The sequence below is a fragment of the Gambusia affinis genome, linkage group LG16 (assembly GCF_019740435.1).
Source record: "Gambusia affinis linkage group LG16, SWU_Gaff_1.0, whole genome shotgun sequence".
In the NCBI taxonomy this organism is placed as follows: domain Eukaryota; kingdom Metazoa; phylum Chordata; class Actinopteri; order Cyprinodontiformes; family Poeciliidae; genus Gambusia; species Gambusia affinis.
The window spans coordinates 13,797,571-13,815,624 of record NC_057883.1 but is presented as its reverse complement, the minus strand read 5'-3'; the positions used below and the strand labels follow the sequence as shown (position 1 = coordinate 13,815,624).

Below are 18,054 nucleotides of genomic sequence, written 5' to 3'. Positions count from 1 at the left end.
CAGTCTGTTTCCCAAACAAACCCCTTCTTTGAAATATGCAGGTTTGACCCCACCAGTTCAGGCTCCTGAAATCCTAGTTTTAAAACTAATATTAACTACTGGTTTTTGCTAATAAAATATTTTTGGGGTTGAGTCTTGGCATAAATATTCCTTTGTCTTCTGAAAATGAATTAAAGTAAATGTTATGCTGCCCTAAAGGCGAATAAGTTTGCATGCTGGGTGTGTTTACGTCTGTGTTTTTGCATCCAGAGTCCATGACTGTTTGCTCCTCAGGAGGGCAGTAAAAGCCGTCCCTCTGCAGCCTTAGATTTACAGCCCTAATAAACACAGCTCCGTTGCCCCTCCTCTACTTCTCCCAATCCCTCCAGCGCTCTGCTTCGCCTCTTCTAATGGCGCTATCTATATTTGAAACTTGGATTCAGTCCAACACCAAACTCTAACTTGGTCATTTGTTTTATCTCTCTCAAACACTCTCTTCGTCTCAGACATAAGCATTGTTGTGGCTTCTCCAGGTTGACAAATGAGTTCAAGAAAATGAAGTGTCTAATTGATGAACTTCCCATGATGAACTATCATATAATTAATTTGTTATTCTTAAATTCCTTTACAACACTGGGTCCTAGTTTTATAGCTTACAGAATTAAGACGATGTCACTTTGTCTGTTGAGTTCTTCTGTCTTGTCACTGTTTCCATCTTTATTTAGCTATCTGAACTAAGAGAAACGAAGAAAAGTACAGATGTGATCCAGTCGCCAACAAGGGAGCAAGGAAAATCTCAGCAACTGGCCCTGTGCTCATAATATATGCTTTAAGTAGAGCACAGTGAGGACTCGCGGCTCCACGAGGCATGCAATAAAGAATCAATACTCTGCAGACGGTTGTATGCAGGGAGCGATCAAAGTAAAGTATGCAGTAAAAACTATTTTTTAGCTACGGTGAAGCAGCCATGTGTCCCACTCTTGTGGCATTAGATTGACAGAATTGGGCTGCAGGATTTGCCAATGAGTAGTCTCTCATTTATACAAGGTTGTCACTTTTATTGGCAATGAATTTACTTCTCCTACAGTATAATCAGTGGACACTGCAGCAAAAGGCTGAAGACTGCAGCAGGTGAGATGCATAATAGCCAGCAACACAAATCTGATCTGAACTGTTCTACTTTGAACTGGGCAATATATACATAGGCCCCAGGTCAGTCAGCCTCATCCCCCTTTCACTAATTTGAACTCCCATTTTAGGCTTTGCTGTAGAAAGAAACTGTAGCCCTGCAGAGAGCAATGAGGAGGTTGGGAGCAGAGGGTTGATTGACGGTGCTAAGACCCTCCTTCTGGGTCTAATTGGTTGTTTCTGACCATGTGGTATATACTTGTACACGTGGCAGTAGGACCACAGGGTTATATATTTTTATAAAACCTACCTACTTTGACATTTAACTGTGGGAGAGTGGGTGTGCCATCCATTCCCCTGCGCATGACTAGACTTATGTGTTAGTCATGCATTTCGGAATTTTTATAACTCACCATGGATTATGCACATCATCTTTCACTCAAAATGGGCGATTTTGAAGGATCACCTCCGCCTGGCACAACTCCCTACAGCTTTGTGCCATCTGTTGAAGATGTCAAAAGTTTTCATGTCTGCAGCTACATGTTAAGTTTTATGTGATACAGAGTGTTCACATTTGTAAAATTCACAAGATTTTTTTTTAAGGGTGACAAATCACTGCAATGGTCTTTTAGAAGCAGAATCTATTTCTATTTTGCCTGGCCATAAAAATTTTACTGGAATAGCATGACATTGCATGCAATCAAAATGGTTTGTAATTGTGACCAAAATGGGTAGAAACGATCATATTTCTTTTACCCTTTTCACAATAGACATGACTTCCATTTTATAGGAAAATTTACAGTTTTAGGAAAACCCTCAGCATCCTTGCCCGCAATGGATTAGTTTGTCTAAATAGAGAGACTTACCACATTTCATTAAGAGCAGATGATCTCACCATAACAAAATTGTTTGAAATATTCTAAGTAATTAACATCTGGCCTCTGAAATTTGGGGCATTTTTCTCATTATTTCACTCACTGACTTGTAACACATTTGGGTCATTGTATCCCATTCACTAATCAGTTTGTTAGCATAACTTATTTGATCACTCTGTGGTAAACAGTTGTTTGCTGACAACATGCTAGCTAATCATAAAACAGCGAGATAACAGCAGGTAGCAAGCGTTTACGGTTTAAAGTCATGGGTCATGTGGACCCTTCATGTTTACAAATAATTCTTCCATAGTTAGTGCTTAAGTATTCTCAATAATGTCTGCCAATATCATATAATTAATTTGTTATTCTTAAATTCCTTGTCAACTTTTATTATTTTTTACACAAAAACACAGTGGGCTGTTGGCCTAGTGACCCTACAACCGGGCTTACCAAGATTTCCAGGGGAACGATGTCACTCTTTTTTTTCTCCAGGGGGTCTTTTGTGGGCTCTAGTGTCCCTTATTTAAAAGTAGTCTGACAAGAAAGGGGGAAGGAGAAGGGGGACGACATGCGGTAAATGTTAACGGGTCCAGGAATAAAACCCGCGACAGCCTCGTCAAGGGCTCACGGCCTCCAAACTCTCATCCTGTGAATTGATGAGAGACTAAAAAGCAAATAAGGCACCTCAAATGGGATTTTAAAGTGTTCTTTTCATGATCTGGTTGAAACATAATTTATAGCTAATAAATGAGACAGTCTTTACGGAAAACTCCTTTTTTATACTGTTACTATGATTTCATTAGTAATAAAACTGTTGACCCCCAGTTGCAAATGTTGCAAAAGCAGTCTATTTATGGATTAATTTGAATGGTTCTATTGTGTAATTTAGAAATTTATGAAGTGCTAATAATAATGTGCGTTCAGTAGGCCACTGTGTGCGTAGTAGGCCATTACTTCAATATGGTAGATCACATCTTTCTGTTACACTACGTGGATTACCTGTAAATATAACCAAACTCTGTGCTCTTATTGACCATGACTCAGGTCTTCTGAGTGTTTATAAGCTCCATGTGTGTCCTTCTGCATTTACAGCGTGTTGTGGGAGCCCATGGGCGATGGTAATCGTGTGATTTCATTGGCTGATAACCATGCGCTGCTCTGGGACCTCCAGGAGAGCTCCACACAAGCCACGGTATGAGACGCACACAAATTGAAACTCACATTCACACACACAGATTACACAGTAGCAGACCCCTTACAAAAAATCCCATGAAAATCACATGTGATCACATGTGGTTCACACAAATTTTACATGTGAATGATGTGAATCACATGTGAAAGCACATGAATACGTGTGATTTTGGAACGTTTTGTGGTAAAATCACATGTGGTTCACATGTGGTTTTCACATGTGATCACACGTGATTTTCATGTCATCACATGTGATCACATGTGGAAATGTATGAATCACATGTGAATCACATGTGATTTTACCACGAAACGTTCCAAAATCACACATAGTCATGTGCTTCACATCATTCACATGTAAAATTTGTGTGAACCACATGTGATTTTCATGGGATTTTTTTGTAAGGGACTTATTATTTGAGAACCAAATTTTTATTTATTTTTCTTGGTTTTAACAGAAACATACTTTCACTGGCAAAACAGATTCTCAGACTATTCACACATGTTCATAAAAAGTATTTGCAAAGATCTACATGAGAGCTCCTGTAATAGCCACACTTCTTCCCCATGCTGATAGCAGGTGTCTTGTCACAACTGAGAAATCAGTACATCTCTGCATCATTCACCGGAAGCGTGGTTCGTTAAATTGTACAATGTTTTTCTCATTTAAAACATACAGAAACTTCTTGTGATATTTTTATAAGAATAATGTGCTGTCTGACTCTATTGCATACAAAGTGGTGAAATCATGCTGGGCAACAGAAATAATTGTCCTCGTAAGACATGGTGATGAACAGGACGCAGTCATGTGGCTTGAACAAAACGAGTTATGAACTTTGCCTCTCTCTGTGCACAGCTGTATTCATGTTCTGTTTAAAATGTGTGAGAAGAAAGAAACTTAAAAAAGGAATATAATTCAAATTGTATGGTGATAAAAGGGTGTTCACGAATGAAACTGATCTTACTGAACCTGAAGCCAGCATGTCTAAATTGAAGTCACTCTAGTTTCACATGTTAGGACCTCACAGAGGTTCCTGCATTTTTATTAAATTTTAACCGAATGCTTTGTTGAAATACCTTTCACTACAATGAAAGCTGCAAGTCTTTTCAGGTGTGTCTATATGCTTGGCATGTCTTAAAACTAAAATGTCTATTCAATCTTTGAAAAATAGCTGCAGGTTAATCAAACAAGAAAGAGAAAATCTGTGAACAATACATTTTAATTTAGATCTGGACTTTGACTGGGCCGTTTTAACATGAATATGCTTTATAAAAATACCCCCCCACCCAGCCCCGCTGGCCCCCCCGGCCAAAAAACAACAAAAACAAAAACATAGCTTTGGTTGCATGCTATTCACATGCTGGACTGTGAACTTCTGCTCCATTTAGCAACTTCTGACAGGTTTTAAGTCAAAATGCTTATTTTTGATGTCATCTGAGCACAAAACACAGCTATTATTCCACATTACCGGTGTGTTCCCTTCATGAGTAAATGAAACCGCAAACAAATGGTCCTATAGCCTTTTTTTGAACAACTCCATTCTCAGGCTTTCTGTGTAGGCAAGACAGATGCAGCTAACATAGTCAGTAGCTGACCAGTCGATAGACTCTCCTGCCGTTTTATGTTACTCCTTTAGATTTACAGTGTCCCTTTACGCCCTTATGGCTGCTTCTCTTGGTGGTAATTAGCTCTTCCAATTGTTAGAGGGACAAAATGGTCTAACGTGACATAACCTTCATGACATGAAGGTCATGTTCTTCATGACATGACCAAAGCTTTAAATATTGTTTTATAACTTCAGTTATAAACTTCTCCACAGCTTTATGCCTTCATCATGCAGTTTATTGCGGTATATCATCTTACAAACCTCTCAGCCCTTCACGGAAAAGCTGCATTTGCACTTAGAAATTTTTTTTCCACTTGTGGGCTATAATACTTGATTGAGTGACATTTAAAGACATTCAAATGACTTTTATTTTGGGGTATCAAAGTTTGAAGGAGTTATTTCAAATGCATGTTACACTTATCAGATTTCTATTTATAAAAATAATTCAAAACCATCCTGTCCTTTCACTATTTAAACCCCTTTTATATCAATAAGAACATAACATCCAAATTAAATATTTAGAAAATTAGGATTTATTTTACCATGGTAGCAAAATGTACAGAAGGTAAGCCATGGGAATACATTTGCAATGGACTGTGTTTTGTCTAAAAATGAACAGAAAAAAATTATGTTGGCCAAATACTAAATTGAGGGCTGTAGAAAGTTCTCTATGAAAGTATTAAGAGATTGAAATAAGAGTGGGACAAACCCCAAATATTGCTCAACACTGCCTGTCAGAGTCGCCCCTCGCTGGCAGAAATACACATTAATGACTCTTAATACAGAGAAAAAGCTATGTAACTAAATTGAGTGTAAATACTTGTGGTCAATTTGCCTGTGGTTGTGTCCTTCGTAATGCAAGGTGAAGAGGCTCTTCACTGTAAATTCACCGTCTCCAACTTGCCAGCTTTGCACTTAGAAAGGCCATTATGTGTATTCAAAGCCACAAAATAATGGCGTGTGTCATGTGTAAATGCATTTGGGGAAGAACTAATCGAGTTGTGATGTTTCAGCCGGCTTTTGTGGATATGTGTGTGTGCGTGGGTGTGTGTTTGTGTGTGTGTGGGGATCCATTAGAAGCCAGATGTGATGAGAAATATGAAGTGTATGACTCATTAGTGGTTTATGTAGATTCACATAAAGGGCAACAAGCTCACATGCAAGCACAAGTCAGTCTTGGAGTCTAAAAGTCTGTTGGACTCTTTCTTATTGTTGTTCAGATAAATGGAAGGCCAAGACCTCTCACTCTGTCCGGATATTTGTCAGGATTATTTATGTTGAGTTCTAGGTCAATTTATTATTACAAAGGAAAGGGGAAAACAAGGTTGATATTTTATATAACCTGCTCATCTTCAGTTTGTGTCCTAAAACTAATATATAAATATATTAGTTCAATAATAGCAGCAGAGGAAGTGAACAAAGCCATTCAGTCAGCAGAGGAAGTGAACAAAGCCATTCAGTCCATGTTGGCCACACTTCCAAATATTGAGCTATTGAAGTGCTGTAATTGCAACAAAGTGTGTTTAAACATGGGGTTGGCCCAAGGGAGCTGGGCACAAATACACACTGCAGTTTTCAGTGAAGGTTGCGTATTATTTTTCCTTCGATTCTACAATAATTAGTGACCTTGAGTTGTTTTGGCACATAAAATCCAACTAAAATACATCAAGTGTGGCTGTAGTGTGACAATGTGGGAAAGTTAGTAATAATTTGCACAAAACTGTGTAGGTCAACCCAGCATGTAAGCGAGTGGACCACAGAGGTGATCCACTGAACAGAACAATTGATATTCATGCTTTGAGGCTAACAGGGATGCATGGGTATGCATGTGAATGGAAGAAATGTGATGAGGAGGAAGGAAAACGTGTCAATACAGGATCCCGCTGATTTAAAAAATAAATATAAGAATGGAGGAAGACTGAGCCGGGATAAAGAAAGAGTGTGGAGCTGATGAGGAGAACGGGAATGTAAAAAAGGAGGGAGAGCTAGGCAGCCAAGACGAATTCCTCCACTGCTGATGAGAATGCTAATCTTCTTACCTCCCTCTCTGCTTCCTTTTTTTCATCCCACTCTGCTCTCCTCTTCAGTCTGTCAGAGGGTGATGTGTTCATCGCTAGTCATGTCCAGCACAGCATGGATCTCTCTCTCTCTTTTCTTTCTTTCTGTCTCTCTCGCTCTCTTTTTCTCTCTCTTTCTCTCTCTTTGTCTCTCTCTTTCTCTTTGTCCCTCTTCACCCTCTCTCTTTCTCTATCTTTCTTTCTCTCTCTCCCTCTCTCTCAGGTCTGGCCTGGATTAGTGGCTCTATGAGTTGGATGTGGTAGTGTGTATGCATTTATAAGAGAGGATTGTGGGTTTAAGCATGCCAGTGTGCATTGTTTTTGTGCCCATGATGTGTGTTTGCAGCACCCATCAGTTGGATTCGCTGGTGGAATTGAGGACACCTACACACCTTGTCCCGCACATCTGCTCTCACACAAACTAATGTGCACACACTGAACCATTGGGGTGTGAAGAAAGCATGACTGCATGGTGATTTGATAGAAAGCTCTGCATTAGAGCTGCTTGCCTCCTAAATGAATGTGTCCCCTAGTGTTGTGTGTACTGCCTTGTTAGGGCCCCTAATTTGGTTAGCGCACTAATAAAGCTGGGAAGCTGGGATGCACGAAGCTCCAGCTTTGCTGTTGAACCATTAGTGGAGCAGGATTCCTGCAGAAGTTTTCTTACTGGTGCTTAAGAAAGCTCATGTTCTCTGAGGAGGGGAGGGGAGCTCCTACTTCTCTATCGAATACAGGCTGTGTCTATCCTTAAGTTGCATAAAAAGACATTTATATATATGTGTGTGCACATATCCTTTGATACCTTAAAACCATATTTATAGATGATAAACCTAATCTGGTTTATCTTTTGAATGGACCCTTTGGTAATTCCTAGACTAGCTATCCAGCATTTATTGCCCTCATTTTAAGTGGTTAAAACATCTTCAAAAACAGTTAAGTTGCAAAAAATCTAATTAAAGTTAAATAAGAAGAGGAGTATTGAATTAAAGCTGCGTAAGTAGTTTTGAAATGATGACTCACTAAAGATTAAATTTAATATTATGTTTAGGTTAGAAAGCCTATCTCTGTCTCTAGTGAGTGGGTTTTATGGATCTCCATGTTGTTTTCCTACATTTATTGAAATCTGTAAGACATTTTTTGAATACAGAACCGTAAAATAAATGAAATGTCCTAAAAATTTGGGGAATTTGGGTGGATAGGGTTACAATAAACATTTTTGAGCTTTACATAATGTTATAATGTTATAACCTCATCACAAACATACCTGGAGCAATTCTTTGATTCTTTCATTACATATTTGAGAAATCCTTTAAGCTCCTGTTGCTGTCATTCAGCTGTGCAAAACCTCAGTGGACCAACACTGATTTATATTTTACTGATTTTTTTTTTTTGTTTTGTCTGAAACATTACTAAATGTAGCAAGAAAGTTGCTGTGTTGACAACAGGAGGGTGACTATTAATAACTGCATACATGAAGACATGACCTTGTGTGCCAGTCAAACCTTTCTCAAAGCAGAGCGAAAGAGGACAGTTGTTGATTTTTAGACCTTTGCTAAGGTAGATAAGATCGGTGCATAAGATCGGGTTCACATGTAAGTATCGGCCGATCACCAATCTCCCAAATTTAAGGAAATCGGGGTTGATTTATCGGTGCATCCTACTATAAATACCTGGTAAACGTAGATATTTATGCTTGACACTGAAACCAGAACATTTGACTCTGGAAAAGTGTGCAATTTTAGTGTTTTATCTTGAAACCTTGCAGTCCAACTTAACAACTGACAAATACCTACCATTTCCTTGTTTTCTGCACCTGTAAAATTCTTATTCCTTTAATCCCTCTTGCTTTATTTCCTTCCTTTTCTCCTCTCTCCTTCTCCATGGGCCGCTCACCGTCTCCCCCCTCTGTCCTCCCTAGCTGAAATAATGAGAATGTACCAGGGAACAGTGTGGTGACGGACCGATCGATGATCTTTGCTCCAGCAGCCAGAAATGGGAGAGAAAGAGGGAGGGCTGGAGAAATGGGATAGGGAGAAGGAAGAGGATAAAAACCTGCAGATAGTCAGGGAGCAAAGAAAAATGGAGCAGTGTGGTTCTGCTTTTTGGAATTGTTAGATGCATCATGTTTTAGGGAAAGATATTATCCATAGCTGGTCTGCTGCATTAATTGGATTCTATTTTTCAAGAAAAGCCCTATGAAGAAATTTACTTTATGAATTAGAGGGCTTGAAGCATTTTGGCTTTCATTAAATTCACCATCATTGTTTTTATGTGAAATCTATCTGGAAAAATATCCAGAGACAAGCATGTCATCCGGTTTGAGAAACCTCAAATGCTCCAGTTTAATCGGCCTTCACTGTATTACTTAATTTCTACACCAAGTGACGTTTGAAAAATGAATGATATGATACATTCCAGTGATCCTCAACCAACCTGCACAGCTTTGATTCAATACTTCACACTAATCAATTTTAAACGTTCTCAGAGCTCAGCAGATCTTTTCCAAAATAAATGATCTTGTGTGTAAATCACCTCCAGCAAAGCAAAACACTACCTCAATCATGTTAACTCTTATAAATTTAGAGGAAACTGTTGATTAATGAAAATTTCCTGCAGCGCTAATCTCCACCTACCACACATCATTTATTTGAAAGACCAATGGAAATCCATTGAAGGTTTGACAAAAGGTAACTAAATCATTACTAAACCAAGAGGAATAAAATCAGTCTCTTCACTACTAACATTAAACTTTTTGTCTCTTTCATAACCAATACCAACTCTACTCTCAAGCACATTGAAGTAGCAAAAACCTTTCAAAGTGTTCTTGAGTCTTGAATTCGGATTATAGGTCACAGAATACAGAATAAAAAACCTAGCCTGAGTAAGAGCTTTTCGCAAACTGCACAGGCTTAACTTAAAAAAGCCTGAAAAAAATCACTAAGAAAACACCGAAAAACTTGCTGGATGTCCTCAAGTATTCAGTTCATCATCTGCCTGGAAGGTGGAAGCTTTCAAAGGGAAGGTCTTCTGAAAAGGGTCAATGCTTCAAAAAGTGTGTTATTCAAAGTCAAGGGTGTAAATGTATACATAGAAGAACTACAAAAGTGAAGAGGAATCCCCTGCAAGTTTACTAAAATTGAAGAGCTTTATAGATAAACTATGAGTGAAAGATAAGCCATAGCAAAAACATAATTGAAGAGGTTCTGCTTTAAATTTGTTGTAAAATAGTTATATAGTAAAATACTTTAGAGTCTAAGTAAGTTACCTTTGCTGGTTAATTACTTGAGCTGTGTGGTCTGGTAACTGTCCTAAAATCAGCTACCTTACAAAGGTCGATGTTTTTGATGTTCATTTTTCTAGGAAAGTATAATATCACACAAGACTAAGAAATAAAGGGATTTTTTGTATTAATATGTTAATTGTGGGTTACTCCTTACACTTCATTAGTTACTCTAAGCTTTTGTCCGTCAAAAAGTATTTGGCTCAATAATAGGAATGGTATCACTCTTTTAGTTTACCTTCAGAGACTTTATAAACAGCCGATGCTTGATTTCTTGCGAGAAAAGTGTGAGGTAGTGATGAGCAGGTGACCGATGTGGTTCTGAAGCATCTCAGCTCCTTACAGCTGGAGAAATCTTCTGTTTCTAAGGTGTGTAATTGGAAAAGTTTTAAACTAACAATTGTATGACAATTAAAGCAGTTTTGAAACCACATACCTCAATACTATAAACAAATCTTTTGCTTTTATTAGCATCGGCTAAACAATGAAATACAGCGTCCAAAAGTAAACCCTAAAATGGTTCCTTTTTGAATATATTTGAATCTTGATTAAGGCAGAGAGAAAAAGCTTCTTAATGTGATTATTATTCTGACTGAATGCACCGTTCTTGCTGAACTTGTCACATGTATTTAAGTGAAACTTCCATGGATGTTCTGACAAGTTAATAAAGATCTTCCGGCGTGCTGTAGGTCTCCAGCACTGCCACCCTGGAAGGTAAAGGTCAGCTGAAGTTCACCTCTGGCAAATGGAGCCCCCACCACAACTGCAGCCAGCTCGCCACGGCTAATGACACGACCATCCGAGGCTGGGATCTTCGCACTATGAGGTGAGCTCCCTTACCAGAGGCAGGTCTGAAAATGTAAAATTCCTATAAAACCTTTTGCCTTACATGTATTTATTTTATTTGTTTCAAATACTTCAATTGTTTATTGTTTAGGGAAAGACGAGTTGCTGTATTTTATTTTTTTAAAAATCACACGGCTTTTACGGTTTCATTATATGAACTGTTTCACTATAAAGTTTATGGAATTTGCTCGATTTACCAAATAAAACATCAAAGTTTGATTTAGAGACCTTGATGTTGAAACTCTCACAGCATAACACTTTTAATTCCTTGCCACTCAGTGTTGAGCCATGATTTCTTACACAGGAGCTGCCTGCTATCACCTGACTTAAAGCCAGTTGGATGTTTGAGTGGGATACTTTTAAATCTGACAGAAATGAGTCATTTGAGTGTCATGTAAGTTAAATTGTCAGAGCTTAATGGTCTCAGAAGGTATTTACATGGCTTTACAAGATGTTTCAGTGCTGCACACAGAAATGTGTTTTTAATTACACTCGTCATGCTGAGCATGTTTTAGAACAACTTTCTTTTCAAATAATTAGAATTTCTCAAGCAAACAGAAGTGCTTAATTTTACGTCTGTATACTATGTTTGACATTTTTGTCCCAATTTTAGTCAACAATCAGTAATAACCTGAGAAGTACTTTAATAATTTTGCTACATACTAGTTTAGGTTTAATCAAGGTATTTTGATTGTCTCTTCATATTTTCTAAATGAAGAATGAAACTGTGTTTAAGTTGGCCAGAAGTCCATGGGAAAATTGCAAAAATATCCAAAAATACAATCAGTATTGCAATCTACAATGAGTTAAAAAAATATATACAATTGAATATATTGATAGGGGCTTATTTTGCTGAAAATTCAAAAAAATATTCAAATAAAACTATACAAAACTATCATAGATACATAGTAAACAATTAACAGACTTGGATAAATCTATTATTTAGCTAAAATAATACATTAAGGTAGGAATGAAATCAGTACTGTTGACCAAAACAGCAGTTTTAAAGACATTTTTACTTTCTGCATGTTACAATGTTTAGGAGTGGTATTGACTGTGGGAAGAAAGCCTTCATAAATGTTAAGAACTTCAAATTTCCCTGGTGTGAAAATATGACATGATCTATGACTGCTCGATAATGGAAAAAAATATGCTCACAATTATTATGTTCTGTCCTAAAATCATTATTATTTAAAACCATTACTCAATGAGTTTGGAAGACAAATGAGACAAATATCTGTTGTAATTTAATAACAGTAAATTGCATTGAAAAGGTTCTTCTGTCTTGACGGTTTTCATGCCTGATGTTGGCAACAACAGAGACTGAAACACAGTCTTAAAGATCTCTGATTAGACCACATTTATGTATTTTGTTCAGACATTTGGTTTTAGCTCTGCTCATCTCTGCCATCTATTTCACTGTTTTTCTTAGCATCACATTCAGCATGTATGATGTAAATATGTCTGTATTATTTTACAACCTCTAAACATTTTTGTTCCGATGAAATTTGGAAAGTTAACCATAAATAAGTACTTTAAATTACACTAAATGAACACATCCTTTCTCATGACTGCAACAAAAGACTTTTGGAACGAAGACGTTTTGTTAATTTTTTTTAAAAAAACAGAGATTTTTATATATGTCTTTGCAGCTGTCTTGTGGAAACTTTTTTAGAGATTGAAACTATAAAGGAAAAGATGGTGACTGGACAGATTTTTCTAATATTCTATAAATGCTTTTTATAGAACATTATAAGTGCAGAAATTTCACTCAAGCTTATGAATATCGTTTTGATAGTCAGGATAGCTGTTAAAGGAAAAAAAACTTTTTAACTTCTTGCATGCTACACTGACAACAATCTTCTTTGGTGTGGAAGTTGTTACTAGCCATAGCAAAAACAAAATTGAAGAGGTTCTGCTTTAAAATAGTTATAAAGTAAAATAGTTAGGAAAAAAAATACATATTCTGTAACAGAAAAAAGTGATCATGAAGGCTAAAGTTTCTATTCTTTCAAATAGAAATCCTTTTTATATGAAAAATCAATTAACTTTATGTGTTAGCGAGCATTTTTTCCCAGTAAGCATATGGTCTTATTTGCTAGTGGGCCTGGTGAATTATGTGAGTAAAATAAAGTACACATATCTGCTACCCATTGTGGGCGCACGGTTTCTATAGTTCTTAATTAAATCCACTTATTACTGGTAACTTTTAAAAGACCGAGGTGGCGAATGAGCTTCTGCTAGTACGACATTTTCACAATATGAAATTTGTGAGCAAAAATACCACACTGACAACAATCTTCTTTCGTGTGGAAATTGTTACTAGAAACAGATCACTTCATTGTTTAAAATTAGGTCTGAAGAAATCTAAAATGCATATGAAGCTAGAAAAGAAAACGACTGCTTTAGTTTTGTGCTTTTAGTTTATGTATTTATGTGTAATGTTTTATTTAAATGCATTCTTATATACTCTTATTGATATTGATGTTCTCAGTCAGTTTTAGAACACTTTTCTGTCTACTTGTGACATTTTGCTTAAAATCCATTGTTCACAAGCAGAAGAAAGTGCTTTTTTTCACCTCTACACATAATGAAGTGGGAGTGGTGGAACCGTAATGTTCCTGCTTGACATGGAGCATGTGTAGTACCACACATTAACCTTGTAACTGCAGGTTATCAGCAGCACACCTCACAACCCCTCGTTGTGTGTCTGCATTGCAAGTGTATGCTTTGTTTGTGTGCTCTGTGTTTCTTAGCTACTTGATGAGGGAGGTCAGCGTTTGTGTACGTGTGGGCTGTGCTAGAAGAATAATAATCACCTCGCTATTGATCGCCGTGATAACAGCAAAGTGCCAAAGAGATTGAGAGGGGAGCTTCGTGAGGGAGTAAAGGGTGGGGGGGGGTTGCGAGAAAGTGAGAATGTATTTACAAGATACGTATCACATGGCTAGATAAGATAGTTGAATCATTGATTTCACTCCACTCCCTATAACAAATTGAAGAGTTCCTGCATACTCTGTTTATGCTGCTTTCTCCAGCTGATTTAACCATTTTCACAAAGGGAAGGAATAGGTGAAGTGGAAGGCTTAGACCCTGGACTCATATTTGGGATCATAAAGAACTTTGAAAACATATATTTTCCTATGGAACATCTTCAACCAGTAGAGGGAGCAACATCTGCTTCCACCTTTTTTTAACAGTACAGTTATTGGAAGAAAGTGCATGCATGAACTATTAAAAATCTGATTTTATACACATATGGACATTCCTAAATATTAAACTAAATATATATATACTGGATAATATGTATATATATTATCATTAAGTTGTAGTAGATTTTTTTTTCTCGGTGTCTCAGCCAAATGAAGTAGAGAACATTTGACTGGAGATGCTGTCTAATTTAACTTATTTTTCTATCACTAGCATTATCTTGAAGGTACCAGGACCAACCAATAGTGGTCTTGTGACAAAACTACAGATGGTGTCTTCAGAAAGTTGATGGCCTCTTCTCTCTAAACAGAGCATGATTTAGGTTTGGAAATTTACATTTGAATGAACCATTATTCAGACAGAAATTAATGTGTAGCCAGCAGTGCATTTAGAGAAAAAGTAAAACAAATGCATCAGGTATCACTGAGAAACAGCAGTAATAAGCACATAGTGGTTGTAATCATGAACGAATTAAAAAACCGGTCAAAACAAATTTAGCTATAGTCTTTTAAATGTAAAAATCTAAACTTTCTTTCATAATAAATCCTGAAATTAAGTAATTTAGCTGATATTGGTGGAGAATATTTGAAATTTTCCTGAAAGAAAATAAAAAGTTTTGAAAAGCTAAAACCACGAAATCTCCAAATATTTGAGTAGCTTTAGGTGATGTTTGGGTTCTGAATTAAAGGTCTGTGGTTTCTATGGTTTCCTTCCCATTTGTTTGTGAGAAAGATTAACTGATTAAATCTCTGTAGCTGTTTGACTCTCTTAGTCCAAGGTTTTAGACAAACACAGATTGCAACCAAGGGCACCACATCATATGTGTGTGTGTGTTCACGCATGCACACTGGTGCACAAGTGTGAAGTGGTTGCAAGAGTAAAGCTTGCAAGTGTGAATGAGTAGCGAGACGCGTTTGCCTGTCTGAGTGAGTGACCTGCTTGTGACAAGTGTTTGCTCTTTGCTGTAGGTACCTCCCTGTATGTGTGTGCGCTTGGTTTTAGCAACCTGGTTGTCAGCGTGGGAGTCGGTGTGGTATTGTGTGTGTTTGGTGCCCAGTTGGCGTGGCAGCTGTACGATGGCAGGCTCTCAGCACGCTCCAATGCCTCCTCAGATGACCTTTGAGGTGTTCCTTCACACCTGCAAATGCAACAAAAAAACAGATATAGGAGAACACACACACACACATGCCTCTACAGTTGGACACACTCCGACCTGTGGCTTGTCACTGACTTTGCCAGCCCAAATCTGGCTGCCATGTTCAGTAACAGGCACAGCGAGTGCAGCCCAGGAGTATGAGATGCCTTATCTAAGTTATCTAACACCCTGGAGAGGAACAGACTGTCTCCCAGTCACACAAAAAAAACAAAGATAACACTTCTTATAAAACATATATAGATCCTGTTCTACTTTGTACTGATGTAATATGCAACATTATGTAAATTATGAACTACTCCGCTCCAATACTGGGGACAGAAAGTGGTGTTTAATAGAAAGCCGTGACACATTTTCACTTCTGCATGATGCCTCAGTGTACTCTGGCTGTTACATTATTCAGGGGACTGCTCCCAGTTGTAAAGAGCTGCAGTTTAGACTTTTTTTTTTTCAGTTTTTTTTATGCGCTTTTTAGACGTTATACTGGCATCTCATTAATAAAAGTTCCTTTGATATGTTCAAATTTTGATGTCACAAGTTACATATTTGTTTGTAACCAAACAAATAATTAAAAAGTAAAAAAAAAAAATCAGTGTTGAAAATCTACCCATCTTGTGACTGACATTTTACATTAAACTGGGTATTATGAAGGTTACATCATGATAAATTAATTTGATCTCAGATTTCTTTCTACATTCAAACTTTGTATGCCACTACATTTTTGCTATCTTAAATGTGTGCAGAAATTAAAGGGACAGTGTTATGTAAAATCCACTTTTCCATCATGTTATTATGTTATTCTCTTATAAAAAAATTAATAAATACCTGGAGTGGTGCTTTGATCTGTTCATGGATGTAATAATGGCCTTTTAATTTTGTCCAAAAGGTGGCGCATTTTGGATCTTGGAACAGCAGCTTTTTAATTAACATTTTTAATGGTAAATAAATGTATAGTTGTACAATTTATTCTTGTCTGATTTGATGAGGATCCTCCTCTCTAACCTACAGTCCTGAGGGTATCCACAAATGGGACGATTTCTACTCTTACTGTCTTTTCTCTCTCTTCTTTTTTCAGAAACTTAAATTGTCTCAATGGAGAAAAGTTTGGAAAATAAATTGAGCCAATAAGTGTTAATAATAGATTTCTTTGTCTTTCTGTGCTTGTGCAACAGACAGAGAAGTTTGTAGCTGGCGTTCTATTTCACCGCATTTTCCTGAGCTCCTTTTTTCTGAGTCCCCAAGTTTACAGTGAGGGGATGAAGCAGTCGCACAGACACACTGAGCTGTGTAATGGCTGTCAAGCCTGCAGCCTTGCCATGCACTGGAGCCAGAGGCATACTGAATAGCATAGCAATGTTGGAGAGAAGTATGGATTTTACTCCTGTCCTCTGCTGTGCATTTGTGTGTAACGTCACACAAATGCGGTGAAATGATTGATGGATGTGCTGTTTGTTCCCTCACAGCCCAGGTTAATCGCCAGCTTTTTGTTGGTGGAAAGACAAGGAGGTGACGTTAAAACTCCAGACAAAAAACACTTATCTTTTGTGTTATTCAACCATCCTTCCTTTTAAAAATCTCATATGTCAAAATTTAAACCAGGTCATTATGCAGAAGACACAAGCTGTTTTGTTTAGAACTGTAAATTTCCATATGCCACTGTTGATTTGAGGACGACCTTTTGAACCCAGCTGATGTCAAGCTGATCATCTGTGACCTTTTCAAGTCCCTGCTCCCTTTCAGAAGACACAGCACCATACTGCTTCTCTCAGAGCAGTGTGATCAAGACTTCATTTAGTACCTTAAAATAAGTAAATGAAATTAAAGTAAATACTTTTTGGATTTATGAACACAACATTGTTGTGTTTTGAGTATTTTCTGTTCTTATTTTCCTAATGTTATAACTAAGTGGAATATTTTAAAATAGTTGATTCTTGATTAAAAGAAAAATAGGAATTATTTGTTTTGTAAACAGCAGCAGTTTTTTTTCCTTGCTGTTTGTACGTTAACATTTTTGTCTTTTTTTTAAAGAACAAAAACTAAAAAAATATCTTTTAAAGCAGCCATATGTCATCTTGTGCCAGAAGGCAGGACTTCCACATGATTCAGGTAACCATCTGCTTATTGAACTATGAAGATGTGCTTGATGCTGTTTTTGGGCCACCTCTGTCAACACTTTCCCATGTTTTAAATTATAAATGCGGTTGTATTTTTTATTTTTTTTAGCTTTATTTCATCTTATAATGTTATTCCCTCATCAGAAACATACTTGGAATGTTGCCTTGATTCTGTCATGCATGTTTGAAAAAATCCTTGAATCTCCCATGGCAACCCTTCAGGTGGTGCCTAACTTGCTCATACTAAGCCCCCCCTTAGTTCCCTACAGACTAGTGGCAGCAGCAATGAACAACGACCCGGTCTGCTTAGCTTCTCATGCAAACTATTTTTCAGTCCAACACTCCTAAAAACAATTGTAAACAACGTAAGGAAACCGTATTATTGCGATGATGTGATGCATCACATCATCGCAATAATATGTGATAACGTGATGTATATTATCACATCATATGCATCACACTCTGCTTTTTCCGGCAGAGTGTCAGAAAAAGCACTCTGTCTTTGGCCCAATTTCTGTCTGCCTTTAAGACCACCTTTTTGCCTAATCTGTGAACATTCATAAACTCCTAGTCCAGTAAGTGGCCATAATGTTCCTTGTGGGATAATTTATTGGACT

General features: G+C 37.3%; 1 protein-coding gene across 1 annotated transcript in view; it reads left to right on the top strand.

Annotated features, from left to right (window-relative positions):
• Window positions 1-18,054, top strand: part of eipr1 (EARP complex and GARP complex interacting protein 1) — a 50,493-nt gene that overhangs the window by 18,320 nt on the left and 14,119 nt on the right. The window contains exons 5-6 of the mRNA XM_044141956.1: window positions 3,075-3,174; window positions 10,804-10,940. Of these exons, the coding sequence (XP_043997891.1) occupies window positions 3,075-3,174; window positions 10,804-10,940 (237 nt within the window). The remainder of the gene's footprint in view (window positions 1-3,074; window positions 3,175-10,803; window positions 10,941-18,054) is intronic.